Raw genomic sequence first — 14,061 nt, 5'->3', positions numbered from 1 at the left:
GTGCATTTTTATGTTCTCTATATTATCCCCCCTAACAGGTGTCTACACTTATCTCTGACACCCACTATTTTTGTTGCACCTGTGACAAATTCCACCTTTTTTTTTAACTATGTATGAAATGTATTTTTGATGAAATCACAAAGTTCTCTAGATCAATAATTGTGTAGGGTGTGCTGTGGCCTTACAATGTAAATATGAATGTCTGTGTATAAGAATTAATTATTTTGTACAATGAAATTATACCCATAAATTCATCAGATATGGCAATGCTTAAAATTACATGATAATGTGCACAGTAATGTGTTATTTTACTTTTAAGTGTTGTAAACAATACAATTTCGAGCTTATTTACAAATGTTTTTTTGACATGCCTCTATAGCAGCATAATACTGTCACACAAACTGAGCTTCAATAATTGCGCTATATGCATTTTTGTACAGTGAATAAAAACATATTTTTGATGAGCTGTTCACTTCCTTCTTCAGTGTTTCTTTTATCTTACAGCAGGGGTTTTCAAAGTGTGGGAAGGTGAGCCTCCCCTCAGAGAACATAAGAACAGCGGCGCCCCCCCTCCCAATTATTATTGCTATTATTATTATTATTGTTGTTGTTGCTATAATGCAGGGGTATTCAATTGCATTTCAAAGAGGTCCAGTAAGAGAAAATGAAGACTGTTTCTCTCCTCTTGTCTCGTCTCTGTGTGTGTGTTTGAATCTATCGTGCTGACTCACTGAGTGCACCGATATGATTGGCTGAGTAGCATCACCTCCTTAAAACATTAAACAATAACTTTTTAAAACATTTTTATCTTTATGTTTTAAACATGTTGTATAAAACTCCCCCACTACTTGGACTATTCCTTGCACCCCTCTAGAATAAGCCCGAATGGTCTCAATTTATAACAAGATCGCAAGGACACTGGTAGCGATCGGACAATTGAGTGTTGTTCAGTGTGTTGTGGAACATGCGTGTGCGTGCATGAAAATATACCACACACCCAATTACAATAGCATGTTCAATTCACTACCATGGAAGTTAATAAAGTTGTTAAAGTTGGAACAGCCTGTGGACAGCCGTTCTTCCTTGCATGTCAGTCGCCGACACCTTCAGGCAAATCTAGCTGCAGCACGACCCGTATATTTTCGCACGGTGTTCTCAACACATATATATTTTTTTAAATTTACATTTTCAACATCGTGGATAAATCCTTATATGCTCCCGGCAACACACTGAACGTCAACTTTGCCTCCTTATTACACTCACCCCTACTTTAGTGGGAACAATGAGTCTGCGTCTTTGATGCACACAGGAATAAACGCAGATCATCCTCTGGCTGCAGCCTTCACCGGCACTTGCTTTTGATCAAAGTCAATGCGGAAAACCTGCACTCACACAGGTAGGTGGAGGTGAAGGGAATGAGCACTTTTACAGCCTTTTTGGCGAGGTGGGGGAACCCACAGTCTCCACAGACAGCCAAAAGTGTGCAAGTGTCACTTTACTCGTCTTTTTCTCGTTGTTCTTTTTCTCAAGCTGCGCCTCCCCTGAAGCTCTCTGGCGCCCCCCAGGGGAGGCGCGCCTCACACTTTGAAAACCGCTGTCTTACAGGATACCACAATGATATGCTTGACTTCTTGCATTTGCAAAATAACTTTGTGAATCAGATTCTCTTAGATTACGCGATGGCACACCACACATCAGAAATATAAAGAAAATACAACTATGGGAGTGCACATAGTACTTTTTCTTAGTTTGGGAATGAACAAATCTTGATATACCACTATGTTTGATTGTCTAAAGTGAATTAGAAGACAACCCTAGAAATAGAAAGTACTAATAATTAAGGTTGTTATATAAATTATATAAATTGTGCCTCCTAATGACACTTGTAATTCAAAGGGTCGCTGCTCTGCAGTTTTGTAAATATGTATACTGTCGTACATACAGAGTTGAATTTGCTGTTACTTCCACCAAATCAGCCAGTGGCGGTTCTAGACCAATTGTACTGGGGGGGGCCAGGCTGGGGCCAGTTATTTCATGAGAGGGGCGCAATAAAAGTGGGTTAAAAAGACAAAGACAGTATATAAAGTAATTGTGTAAAATTTACATAAAATACAGTAATTGGTATTTGTTTTTGTAAAGGTATTTGTTTTAGTAAATTTAAGTTACAGTCCTTTGTTTCAGTAGTTTTTTTCATTTAGAGTATTTGTTTTAGTAACTTAAGTGACAATTGAATTAAAACACATAAACAGTATTTGCTTTTATATAAGGTTATGAACAGTTTAATCTCCACTGTACATCCGGGTCTCTGATTTGATTTAGTTCCAATAAATCGTAATATTGTAACCTTGTTTTTGGCAACACACTCTCACTCCATAAACGTCCAGGAGCGACGCTTGGTCAGGGTCCCGAGGCGTGCAGTTGGGACGCTCCTAGGCTCCTTCAGCTTCATAAACAGACGCAAATAGCTTTCAACTGATTGCAATGTATTCACATCTGCGGCGGGATTTGACGCTCATGGAAGCACGGCATTCGTTTGTGTCTGCGTTTGTTAAAGGCAATGTGAGCGTCCATTCCCATTGGATAACGGAGAATTGTACACCCAGAAGTAAGTATTCCCCTTACTGTCGATTGATTTGACAGTGATATCTCCACTACTCATCAACTCAAAAACACCAGATTATCCTTGTTAATTAAACGACATTGATAGGTTTTAGTGTGTGTACAATGCTTTTGTCACGTTTTCCCCTTCAATTCTGAGAAACAAGTAGTTTTCTATGAGTTTTGGATGGCCAAAGACATTACATTACCCACAATCCTCTGTAGCAACCATAGACTGTATATTGCAACAGGCAACAGCTTCGGTTCATGTTAATTTACAAACTCTTCAACTACAACCGTAGTTATATTTAAAAACATGTTAGAAGGCCTCACGAAATACTTTAATGTAAATTCAAATGTAAATGTGAAGGAATGTGTGTATATTAACTGTGGGTTTTTCTCTGGAAGTTTTTCCTTGTACGATGTGAGGGTCAAAGGACAGATGATGCCGTTTTTCTCATACTGATATTCCGCTATGCATGCTGGGATTTGGTGTTTATGCGATGTGAAATCCGAAAACATTTAAAAAAAATTAAATAATACATTATCCCGAGTGTGCTTGCTTTTCTCTTTGAAAGTCATCACATAACGGCATTGTAATACACGTTTCGGCTGCATTAAATATTACATATCTGCCGTAGTTAACTCTATTTATAGAGCCCTGATGACAAGACTTCTAGACCAACAGGAACTGCCGCCAAAACTGAACACTTGACATGAATCTTAAATATATAAGCAATTAAACAACATCTTACATTTCTTTTCACACAATACGTCTCCTTGCAGTATCAACACTAATTCGGCTGACTTTTATATTTGATCCAATTGGTAGATAGGCTGTATTTACGCCATATCGGTGCACAGCTGATAGAAAGGGACACCTACTGGTTAAAGCACGTTATTGCATTTTATAATTTTATTATTAGATATTAATAGGATCCCTATAAAGTATATTCTTTACTCGTCGTTATTCTCTACTAATAGTTAAAGGTGGGGTAGGTCAGTTTGAGAAATCGGCTCGAGATACACTATTTGTTATATTCCATGGAATGCTCTTAACATCCCGATAGCAATGAATATCTTAAGTGCTTTGACAAAAAATCCATAAAAAAATGTTATCTGTGGAAGCCGTTGTACTGTAAAAAGCACGACCAATCATTTTAGCCGGCCCGGCTAAAATAACTGGATGGCCTACCTGCCTGTCAGCCTTCCATCTGTGCACAGACTTATCTCGTGCCCTCATTGGTCATGTGCGCGTTCATGTGTGTTGGAGGAGGGGGTCTGTAAGGAAGTGGCAGATTTTTTCCGGCTGTGTATTTTCAAATTTTAGCTCACTCGAGCTCGTTTCTCCAAAATGACCTACCCCACCTTTAATTAAAGACTGTATATAATGACTATTTTGCACATCCCTTTCAAGATTTCAAGATTTTCTAAGGTTTATTGACATATCATATTATACACAACTACGGTGTAGTTATGCAATGAATGAAAAACTTGGGTCGCAGGTTCCTAAACAGTGCATTACAAGACATCTATCAATATGTGTGTATACCTCCACCATTAAACTGTCATATTCTGCACATTTCTTATACTATCTACATACATCTTATAAGAGTATAATACGTATAATATCAGTTAAAATAAGTGCTTAAACATAGTTAACATTGCAGGAAAGCAATATATTAGACGTTAAGTACTTTGTCAGGCTTAATATTTATCTGTAGATACAAATTTCACTGTGTGTGCTGTGTGCTCTGCATGTGTGACCATCAAAGAGGGTTTCATCCCTCCATATTCATCTTCTATACCCCCAAAGCTTTTTTCTTAATCAAAAGAAGACCTTAACCTAAAGTATTCTTTAATGTTTAAATAAAGCCTTATTAGTTTGTCTGTTTTGCACATCCTCCTATTAATATCTAATAATTAAATTATAAAATGCAATAACGTGCTCTAAATACAGCCTATCTACCAATTGGATCAAATATAAAAGTCAGCCGAATTAGTGTTGATACTGCAAGGAGACGTATTGTGTGAAAATAAATGTAAGATGTTGTTTAATTGCTTATATATTTAAGATCCACGTCAAGTTTTCAGTTTTGGCGGCAGTTCCTGTTTGTCTAGAAGTCTTCTCATCAGGGCTCTATAAATAGAGTTAACTACGGCAGATATGTAATATTTAATGCAGCCGAAACGTGTATTACAATGCCGTTATGTGATGACTTTCAAAGAGAAAAGCAAGCACACTCGGAATAATGCATTATTTAATTTTTTTTAAATGTTTTCGGATTTCACATCGCATAAACACCAAATCCCAGCGTGCATAGCGGAATATCAGTATGAGAAAAACGGCATCATCTGTCCTTTGACCCTCACATCGTACAAGGAAAAACTTCCAGAGAAAAACCCACAGTTAATATACACACATTCCTTCACATTTACATTTGAATTTACATTAAAGTATTTCGTGAGGCCTTCTAACATGTTTTTAAATATAACTACGGTTGTAGTTGAAGAGTTTGTAAATTAACATGAACCGAAGCTGTTGCCTGTTGCAATATATATGGCTGCTACAGAGGATTGTGGGTAATGTAATGTCTTCGGCCATCCAAAACTCATAGAAAACTACTTGTTTCTCAGAACTTAAGGGGAAAACGTGACAAAAGCATTGTACACACACTAAAACCTATCAATGTCGTTTAATTAACAAGGATAATCTGGTGTTTTTGAGTTGATGAGTAGTGGAGATATCACTGTCAAATCAATCGACAGTAACGGTACGTCCACACAGCAGCGTTAAAAATATCTTCCAACGCTTCTGCCCATTCACTTTGAATGGGGTGACGTCACTTTGCCTCACTTTTCGCCGAACTGCATTGTGGGAAGCAGAGCGGAGCTTTGCTGGCGTTTCAGGCTGCAAAAGTTGAGCAATGTTCAACTTTTGAAGCTTCTGAAGCTTCGGTGGAAGCGTCAGCCAATCAAATCCCGTTTATGCAGCCAATCAAACCGCGTGTATGCTGGGAGAGACACACCGCAGGTCATTTCCTCAAATTCCCAAAAATTGAGCAAGCTTCAACGCACGCCGCTGTGTGGACGGGCCGTAAGGGGAATACTTACTTCAGGGTGTACAATTCTCCGTTATCCAAGCTCCTTCATCTCCTTCAGGACCTTGATACTCTCGCTGTATCTCAACTGGTTCTTGTTAGAGCATTCCTTCCATCTGTAATAAAAAAAAAAAAATGTGTCAGCTCATCTCACAAACACGTGACGGTTCCAGTTGTTTGAACATCTGGTTTACTCACACACTTGCCTAAAGTGTGCAGCATGACCGAATCGATACCGGCAACAATTCAAATATGTTTCATGTTTACCGAGAGAAACACACAAAAACACCCATGGGTGTAGAACTAAAGTTTTACAATTAGACGGAAAGATTAAATTACTAAATCAAACACAAAAAACGTTTATGCAATTATCCAATTTTAGTTTAGCAAGGATTCTGAAATATCTTCTGTAGAGACATTCAACAACCATCATCCATTTAACGATCATATAGAATTATGCTTGAGGTGCTCACTGAAATTGTATTTTCCAGAAGGGACTGGGAGCAGAGCACAACACTCTGTCTTTAATAAGAGTTTTATATTTGTTAGCCACAAGGGAGCGGCCTTACGCAGGTCAGAAATGCAGAGTGGTAGTGGTTTGTAAGAGCACATTATAAATGCAATGTTCCGTTAACATTTTGTCATATAAAAGATTTGCAATTGTAAAATAGTTTTAACCATTTAGAGTCAAAACATTCTTAAAGTATTTTTTAAACTATATACAGATGTGTACAATTTTCAGATGCTTCATTTTAAACAATTCCTTGTCAACAAAAAATCCGTTGTTTGTTGTCATCCAATATAACCGGGTAGCCTCACCTCGTCCTCCACCATGCTGTGGGGGGGGCTCGGGGAAGCAGGCGGCACTCGAACAGAAGGGTTGTTTCTCATCCAAGCATATTAATAATGTAAGCATCTAACAAGGGGAGAAAGACAGACAATAGAAAGAAAAAAGGTAAGGAGTTGTGCAATAAAGTGGTAGGGAGACCACAAAGTAATTCAGGGATAGAAACGACACATTTTATGATTTCTTATATTTTCACAACATTTACTTTGTTTGTGTTGATTGCTTTCTGGTATGCCCTCATCCATCTATTTTCGCTTCTTCCAGGTGGCCATATTTGGTAAGGACAGCAACACCAACAAAGCAATAGCTTCAGAATCAGTGATGCTCAATGAATATATGACTTACAGAGATGTATTTCACTTTAATGTCCTTTAGCCTGTTAAGCCCGAGAGACCGCGTTACCGGGGCACTGCCGCAACATCTTGCAGGAAACAGTGTCTGAGGGCATGTTCATTTAATAAACTATGAATGTTTTATATCCATGTAACGGGAAGAAACTCATCTAACTGATCATTTTTATTTATTTTTCAAAAGAAAACCCACAATGCTAACACTGAACCTCTGAATTAGCAACGAGCGAAAAATGCTAACAATTTACTGCACCAAAAATCACTCACAAAACCTTATTATTTATCTCTTCTCCGCATCCATGACATCGATGACGTTATAAGCAAAAACGGATATCAAAACAGGTGACGCTAGGTAGCTAAAAATGCTAACATTTTTACCTTGGCTCTGTAGTCTGCTCCAAAGTGGTCTTCAATGGCATTAAAACGATAAAAACGCTGCTGAAGTTAATCCATAGGTTAATCCAATGTGTCTGTGTCCCTTTGAAATGATTTCTGATAATCCATAAACAATAATACTGCTTTTCCGTTTCCAGATGTCAGAGCTAGAGATAGGTTCACTCTGATGGAAAACTGCATGCGCGAAGCCCCCACCTTTTCTTTTCACAATGAGTGTGTGTGGGGGACTCCTCCTTCGATTCTATTGGCTCTAACGGTCAGAAAGAGTGTCAACCATCAAAATCGAGCAAGGGGGGCCAGATATATGGAAAATCCACCCTAATGACCTCAGAAGTGGTTTCTTTTTGCTAAATCTCTCTAAAAAGGTCAAATGTCACTTGTTTTGCATCAATCTTGATACAGGGTACTTATTATATGTTGTACTTTGGATTCCTAAAGCTTTTAGTCTACCTTACCATCATCCAAGGGTAGTTTTCACTATAAGTAAAAAATAATTATGGACGGACACTATAATTTACAGTTTTTTACTATGTAAAATCTGAATTTTCTTTAAAATAAAAAACATCTATATTGATTCTGACTTTTCTACATCCAACTCACAGGTTTATCATTACTTTGAGAAAAAAGATTATTAATTTAACCCTTTTAGAAGGGAAGATATGGTCATTTGTTCTGGGAATGTCATTTTCGAGCCTGAGACCTGAAAAACAGGCTCAGGGCTTAACAGGTTAGATGCTAAGCGCCTGATCGGTCGTAAATTTGACGATCCTGTAGTGCAGTCAGATATGAAGTACTGGCCCTTCAAGGTTGTGAATGATGCAACCAAGCCCAAGATGGAGGTTGAATACAAGGGGGAGATCAAGAGCTTCTTCCCTGAGGAGGTTTCCTCGATGGTCCTCACCAAGATGAGGGAGATCTCTGAGGCTTATCTCGGCAAGGTAAATGACAATAAGTGTATGACCCTCTTCTCAAAATGACCGATTCTCCAGTGTATGGAGATAAAAGGTGACATTCTTCAACCGTCAGGAAACATTTTTAATAATAACATTTGTTCCCATAACCTCAGAATCAAAGCAATTCCCTCTGAATCACAAGACATTGTGAGAAAAAGTATTTTTAAGTGTCTTAAACCACATACAGAATTGTAAAAAGTACACTAGTTTAAACACACATACGCTTTTTGTTAACTTAATGTTCTCCTGTCTTTACAGGCCGTGAATAATGCAGTTATCACAGTTCCTGCTTACTTCAATGAATCCCGGCGTCAAGCCACCAAAGATGCTGGGACCATTGCTGGCCTGAATGTGCTGCGCATCATCAATGAACCCACTGCTGCAGCCATTGCTTATGGCCTGGACAAAAAGGTAACTAAATAATAAAATGTGGACCTTAATCTCTTTCATGGAATACCTTTAATAATATTTGCCATTTATTTCAGGTTGGCGGTGAACGTAATGTCCTTATCTTTGACCTTGGAGGTGGTACTTTTGATGTGTCAATCCTGACACATGAGGATGGCATCTTTGAGGTCAAGTCCACAGCCGGTGACACTCACTTGGGTGGTGAGGACTTTGACAACCGCATGGTTAACCACTTACATGATAATAATGATATGAGGCTGTGGCTTATGGTGCATGTGGGTATCTCTACAGCATTTACATTTAAAAACATTGTCCAGTCATATTTCTATTTTAGTATAACATGTTGTTCAAACATGATTACATGGTTTGTATTAATTTGTTCCTGTTGTCATTTGGAAACAGCTGTGCAAGCAGCCATTTTGGCTGGTGATAAGTCTGAGAATGTACAGGACCTGCTCCTGCTGGATGTCACACCCCTGTCCCTGGGAATTGAGACCGCTGGAGGAGTAATGACTGTCCTTATCAAAAGGAACACCACTATCCCCACCAAGCAAACCCAGACCTTTACCACCTATTCAGACAATCAGCCTGGTGTACTTATTCAGAAAGACAGACATTGCGGTTATGGTCTAAACAAATACCAGTTCCCCATCCATTGTCCCAGTTTATTACATTACTCTTGAAAGTGTTCACTGACAGAATCTAAATGTTTCAGGTTTTTGAAGGTGAGAGAGCCATGACCAAGGACAATAACATCTTGGGCAAGTTTGAGCTGACCGGTATTCCACCTTCTCCCAGAGGAGTCCCTCAGATTGAAGTGACCTTTGACATTGATGCCAATGGCATTCTAAATGTGTCTGCGGTGGACAAAAGCACTGGAAAAGAGAACAGGATCACCATCACCAATGACAAAGGTAGGTAACCATATTAAACACTGATAAAGCACAAAAGCTGAAGGAATAATGCGCTTGAACATGGAGAATAAAAAACTATTCCATGCAAGGTAAATAGCTTTGTAATGTATTCCTCCATAGGGCGGTTGAGCAAGGAGGACATTGAGCAGATGGTGCAGGAGGCTGAGCAGTTCAAGGCTGAGGACGAGATACAGAGAGAAAAGGTCACAGCCAAGAACTCACTCGAGTCTCTGGCCTTCAACATGAAGAGCACCGTGGAGGACGAGAAGCTCCAAGACAAGATCAGCCCTGAGGACAAAAAGACCATCGTAGAAAAGTGCAACAAAGTCAATGCCTGGCTCAACAGAAATCAGGTATATACTGTTGACTGAACCATGATTCACAAGTTCCTCTTTGGCTGGCATTGTGAAAGCAGTGTTCGTGCACTTTGTGAAGCAATCCCTTCCCTTCCAGATAATGTTCATGCAGACAACCATGTACAAACATAAAAAGTAATATCTGACAACAAATGTTTTGTTCCCTCTGTTACATAGACGGCAGAGAAGGATGAGTACGATCATCAGCAGAAGGAACTAGAAAAGGTGTGCAACCCCATCATCTCCAAGCTATACCAGGATGGGATGCCAGGATGGGATGCCAGGTGGGATGCCAGGAGGGATGCCAGGTGGGATGCCAGGAAGGATGCCAGGTGGGATGCCTGGAGGAATGCCAGGAGGAATGCCTGGAGGTTTCCCTGGTGGAGCTGGAGGCGGCTCCTCCTCTGGCCCTACCATCGAGGAGGTCGACTAAAAACAAGGCAGACAGTGTCTTCATCTCAGATCCCAACAAACGCTTATTGCCATTAAAGCTATATAGACAAAATACACATCTAATAAACTGAAGATCATGGGATTGTTTTGATTAACATTATGGATCAATGAAAATACTCAGTCACATAAGAAATAATCAAAGTCTGTTTGTTGTCTTCATTATCTCTCTCTCAAATTATGATTTACACGAGGTAGACAAAGACATGCCTTTTTATCATTGGTGTTTAAGCATTTAATCAATAAAGATCACCAATGGGATTCTTATTTGCATAATCTACTGTGTGGTTCTTTTTATTATTTACTATTTTAATCACATTACATATCTGAATAAACCATTTAAGAAGGAGAAGAAGAGGAAAAAGGAGAAGAAGGGAAAATAAGTTGTTCACTCTGCTTGCTACACATTACATGCATAACAGTTCTACATTATGCACATACTGTAGGTAAAATGCACATATGAACATATGCACAAGCACAAACATATCAATACATTATCAGAGAGGTGTCAGAGTGAAGTGGCTACCAGTGTTCTTTGCCTTGCTCTACCAATGAGGTAAACTGGCACCTCTCCAGCTACAGAAGATTAATTAGTGCATAAAATAGTTTTGCAAGGGAAGTCTCGAGATGCAGATGCTTAAGATAAAACTGGTTCCTGTTCACAGACCACTAAGGTTGTGATTAATATATGTTTTCGTGTGAGTTAACATATTTTACTGGAAATAACAACTTTGTAAGATCCGATAAGAAAGGTGTTGCTGTAGTTGTCAAGAAGCATTTGTTACAAACAATATCTGGTATCTTGTGTCTGCTGATGAATAAGGTGTGAGTTGTGCAAGCAAGGACATAGCAGCAATTAGACAACTTAATATATTTAATGTGGTGCAAATGTATCTTAATAATGAATTAAAAAACACAAAGACAGTCAAATGGAAAGAATATTTTCTTTTTCCACAGTAATACAAAGGGGATGTGTTGCTTCTAACCAATGAAATGATTTAACAACAATGTGTTTGCAAAGCCATGACCTTTGTGCACAAGAACAGGCCAAACAGGAACATAGGAATAAGTATATGATCAGGTGTTCTCTTCCCATACTTATCACCGAAGCCGTGTGTCTGTGTGTGTGTGTGGGGGTGTGTGTGTGTGTAACTACAGTATAAGTCTCAGGGTCATGCGTGGGGGATACAAACATATAAAAGGCAGCGTTCCCCAGATCTGACATTCAGGAAAAGTGAGACGTGACCATGTTCTTCCTTGTTAGTTGTTTTGCTCTTGTGGTCTCTGCACTGGGTAAGTGTCTGGCGGTTTACCAGCAGATGCATTATCTGTAGAAAATCTTTCTGTGACTGTGTGCTAGAACACTTATTGGTATATACATTTACAACATTGGAACAAGCATTTCCATTTTTGATTAGAGCTGTGTATTCGCAAGAATCTGGCATTACATATCAAGATATAATTGTGATTCAATATACTGCGATGCTGTAATAGCAGCCACAATGTAATTTTCTAAAGTCTTATTTTAGGGAAACAGTCATAGTATAATAAACACACCACTATATGCATCAAATGTAGGTTAGAAAAGTTACTTCTATACAATCAGAACAGTGGGATCTGCATGTGCATTTATTGCAGTCTGCAAAATCTTACCACTACTGTGAGAGGGTATATCTTTGAAGATAACATTTAATATTTACTGAGTTGTTTCAATGTAACTTATGAATTTAAAGGGTATTTTGTGGATTGATCACCAAACATATTATTGCAGTACTAAGTGTATGTTTTCTTTTTCTTGTACCCCTTTTTTCGTTTGTGTGATTTGGCCTCAGGGTGTGGAGTACCTTCTATCAGGCCCCAAGTGAGAGGTAACGACAAGATTGTAAATGGACAGAACGCTGTGTCTGGATCCTGGCCCTGGCAGGTCTCCCTTCAGGTAACCCGAGTAATAAAAAGTGAATCTGTAATTCAGAAAATTACAATATTGTTAATATGTATGTTATAACTGTAGGACGGTAGGGGATTCCACTTCTGTGGAGGATCTCTGATCAGCCAGAACTGGGTTGTCACTGCTGCTCACTGCCGCGTGTCGTAAGTCATGTCCCACATCTAAATGAGGAAAGTCCCAACATGTTTCTCTTTGTGATCACTCCTCTGTATGCTTTAATTTTTTCCAGCTCTAGGAACCACCGCGTGATTTTGGGAGAACATGATCGTCAGTCCAACGCTGAGCAAATTCAGGTCAAGACAATTTCCAGGGTAAGCAACAACAAAAGTTCTCTTTATTTCAAAAAAATATAGTATCTCAGTGGATTTCCTGGAGAAATACTGGCATTCGTGGCTTATGATTTGTGCTCACCTCTCCATCCAGGCCATCACTCACCCCTACTACAACGCCCAGAACTTCAACAATGACATCACCCTTCTGAAGCTGTCCTCCCCAGTTCAGATGACATCCCGTGTGACTCCTGTGTGCCTGGCCTCCTCCAGCACCAGCATCCCCACTGGAACCTCATGTGTCACCACCGGGTGGGGCAAGACCGGCCAAACCTGTGAGTGAGCCCACCTTCTAAGTATTGCACAGGATGAACCATACCTCCTTGAGAACGACGTAAAACATTTTTTAGGGCAGCTAGCCTCATTACCTTTATTCTACTTCGTTCTCAGCAAGCCCCCGCTACCTCCAGCAGACTTCCCTGCCTATGCTCAGCCCGGCTCAGTGCAAGCAGCACTGGGGTTCTAACAAGATCACTGATGCTATGATCTGTGCCGGTGCTTCTGGAGTCTCTTCCTGTCAGGTAACAACCATGCCTGAAATACAGATTTCTGGGGAAAATAGACAATTCTTAAAAACAACAATTGGTCAGATTTAAACCAATTGTAATATTGATATGTAATATGTTTCATACAAATGTGTTGATTTATCAATAGTTAAACATTAGTTAACAATTTACAGAAATGTGTGAATCATAATGTGTTGAAAAAAATGATTAAAGATAATGATGGTAATGAGTAAATAGAAGTAAATATTTGCACATAATATCCAATTTTCCAAATCCATTAATTGACGGTATTCACAGAATACATAAAAGCAGCATTTACTCTCTGATGTCATTTTTTAACTAATGTCCTGTCATGTTGATGTGAATGTTCTTAGTGCATGTTTCCCTGTTTGCCATTTTTAAATAATGGCAGACCAGCCCTCATCCTGTGTGAAAACTGTACAGAGCAGAACAGAACGTCCTGTTAATGCACCACAGAGCTTGAACAGGAGCTTCATACAAGGTTTAATTCAAATGATGTGACCCCATGCATGTTTTTAAAAAGAAACAAATCTAATTTCAGGGTGACTCTGGTGGCCCCCTGGTCTGTCAGAACGGTGGAGTGTGGTCCCTTGTGGGTATTGTGTCCTGGGGCACCTCCAACTGCAACGTGCGCACCCCTGCAGTGTACGCCCGCGTGTCCTACCTGCGTAGCTGGATCGACCAGACTATCGCTTCCAACTAATGTGCAAATAACACACTCAGAACACTTGCTCCTCACTGTGATCAACAAGTAATTCTATACAGCATTATTAATAATAGCTGTATCATGAATGTTACTTTTCAATTGGCTTTGAATGATGCATTTGTGAAAACTCATTAATAAAATATAACTTGACTACAGTGTTGGTTTTCATGTTTTACAA

The 14,061-nt window shown here is 39.3% G+C and overlaps 1 protein-coding gene and 1 pseudogene across 1 annotated transcript; both read left to right on the top strand.

The window, feature by feature from the left end:
• The first annotated feature begins 9,061 nt into the window (after positions 1–9,061).
• Positions 9,062–10,599, top strand: LOC117480319 (annotated as a pseudogene).
• An 885-nt stretch (positions 10,600–11,484) lies between these two features.
• Positions 11,485–14,032, top strand: LOC117480315 (chymotrypsin-like protease CTRL-1). The gene is made up of 7 exons (XM_034127607.1): positions 11,485–11,666; positions 12,206–12,309; positions 12,385–12,464; positions 12,551–12,632; positions 12,745–12,925; positions 13,041–13,171; positions 13,719–14,032. The coding sequence occupies exons 1-7, from the start codon at positions 11,621–11,623 to the stop codon at positions 13,878–13,880; spliced, it is 786 nt and encodes a 261-aa protein (XP_033983498.1). The 5' UTR covers positions 11,485–11,620; the 3' UTR covers positions 13,881–14,032.
• Positions 14,033–14,061: the final 29 nt, after the last annotated feature.

Source organism: Trematomus bernacchii, unplaced genomic scaffold (assembly GCF_902827165.1).
Source record: "Trematomus bernacchii unplaced genomic scaffold, fTreBer1.1, whole genome shotgun sequence".
In the NCBI taxonomy this organism is placed as follows: Eukaryota; Metazoa; Chordata; class Actinopteri; order Perciformes; family Nototheniidae; genus Trematomus; species Trematomus bernacchii.
The sequence above is the reverse complement of the archived record's forward strand: the minus strand, read 5'-3'. Positions and strand labels throughout refer to the sequence as shown.

Coding starts and splice junctions, on each gene's coding strand:
- LOC117480315 (XM_034127607.1), top strand. CDS start 11,621: ATGTTCTTCCTTGTTAGTTGTTTTGCTCTTGTGGTCTCTGCACTGG. Junction 12,465..12,550: donor GCTGCTCACTGCCGCGTGTC/GTAAGTCATGTC, acceptor AATTTTTTCCAG/CTCTAGGAACCACCGCGTGA. Junction 12,926..13,040: donor GGGCAAGACCGGCCAAACCT/GTGAGTGAGCCC, acceptor CTTCGTTCTCAG/CAAGCCCCCGCTACCTCCAG.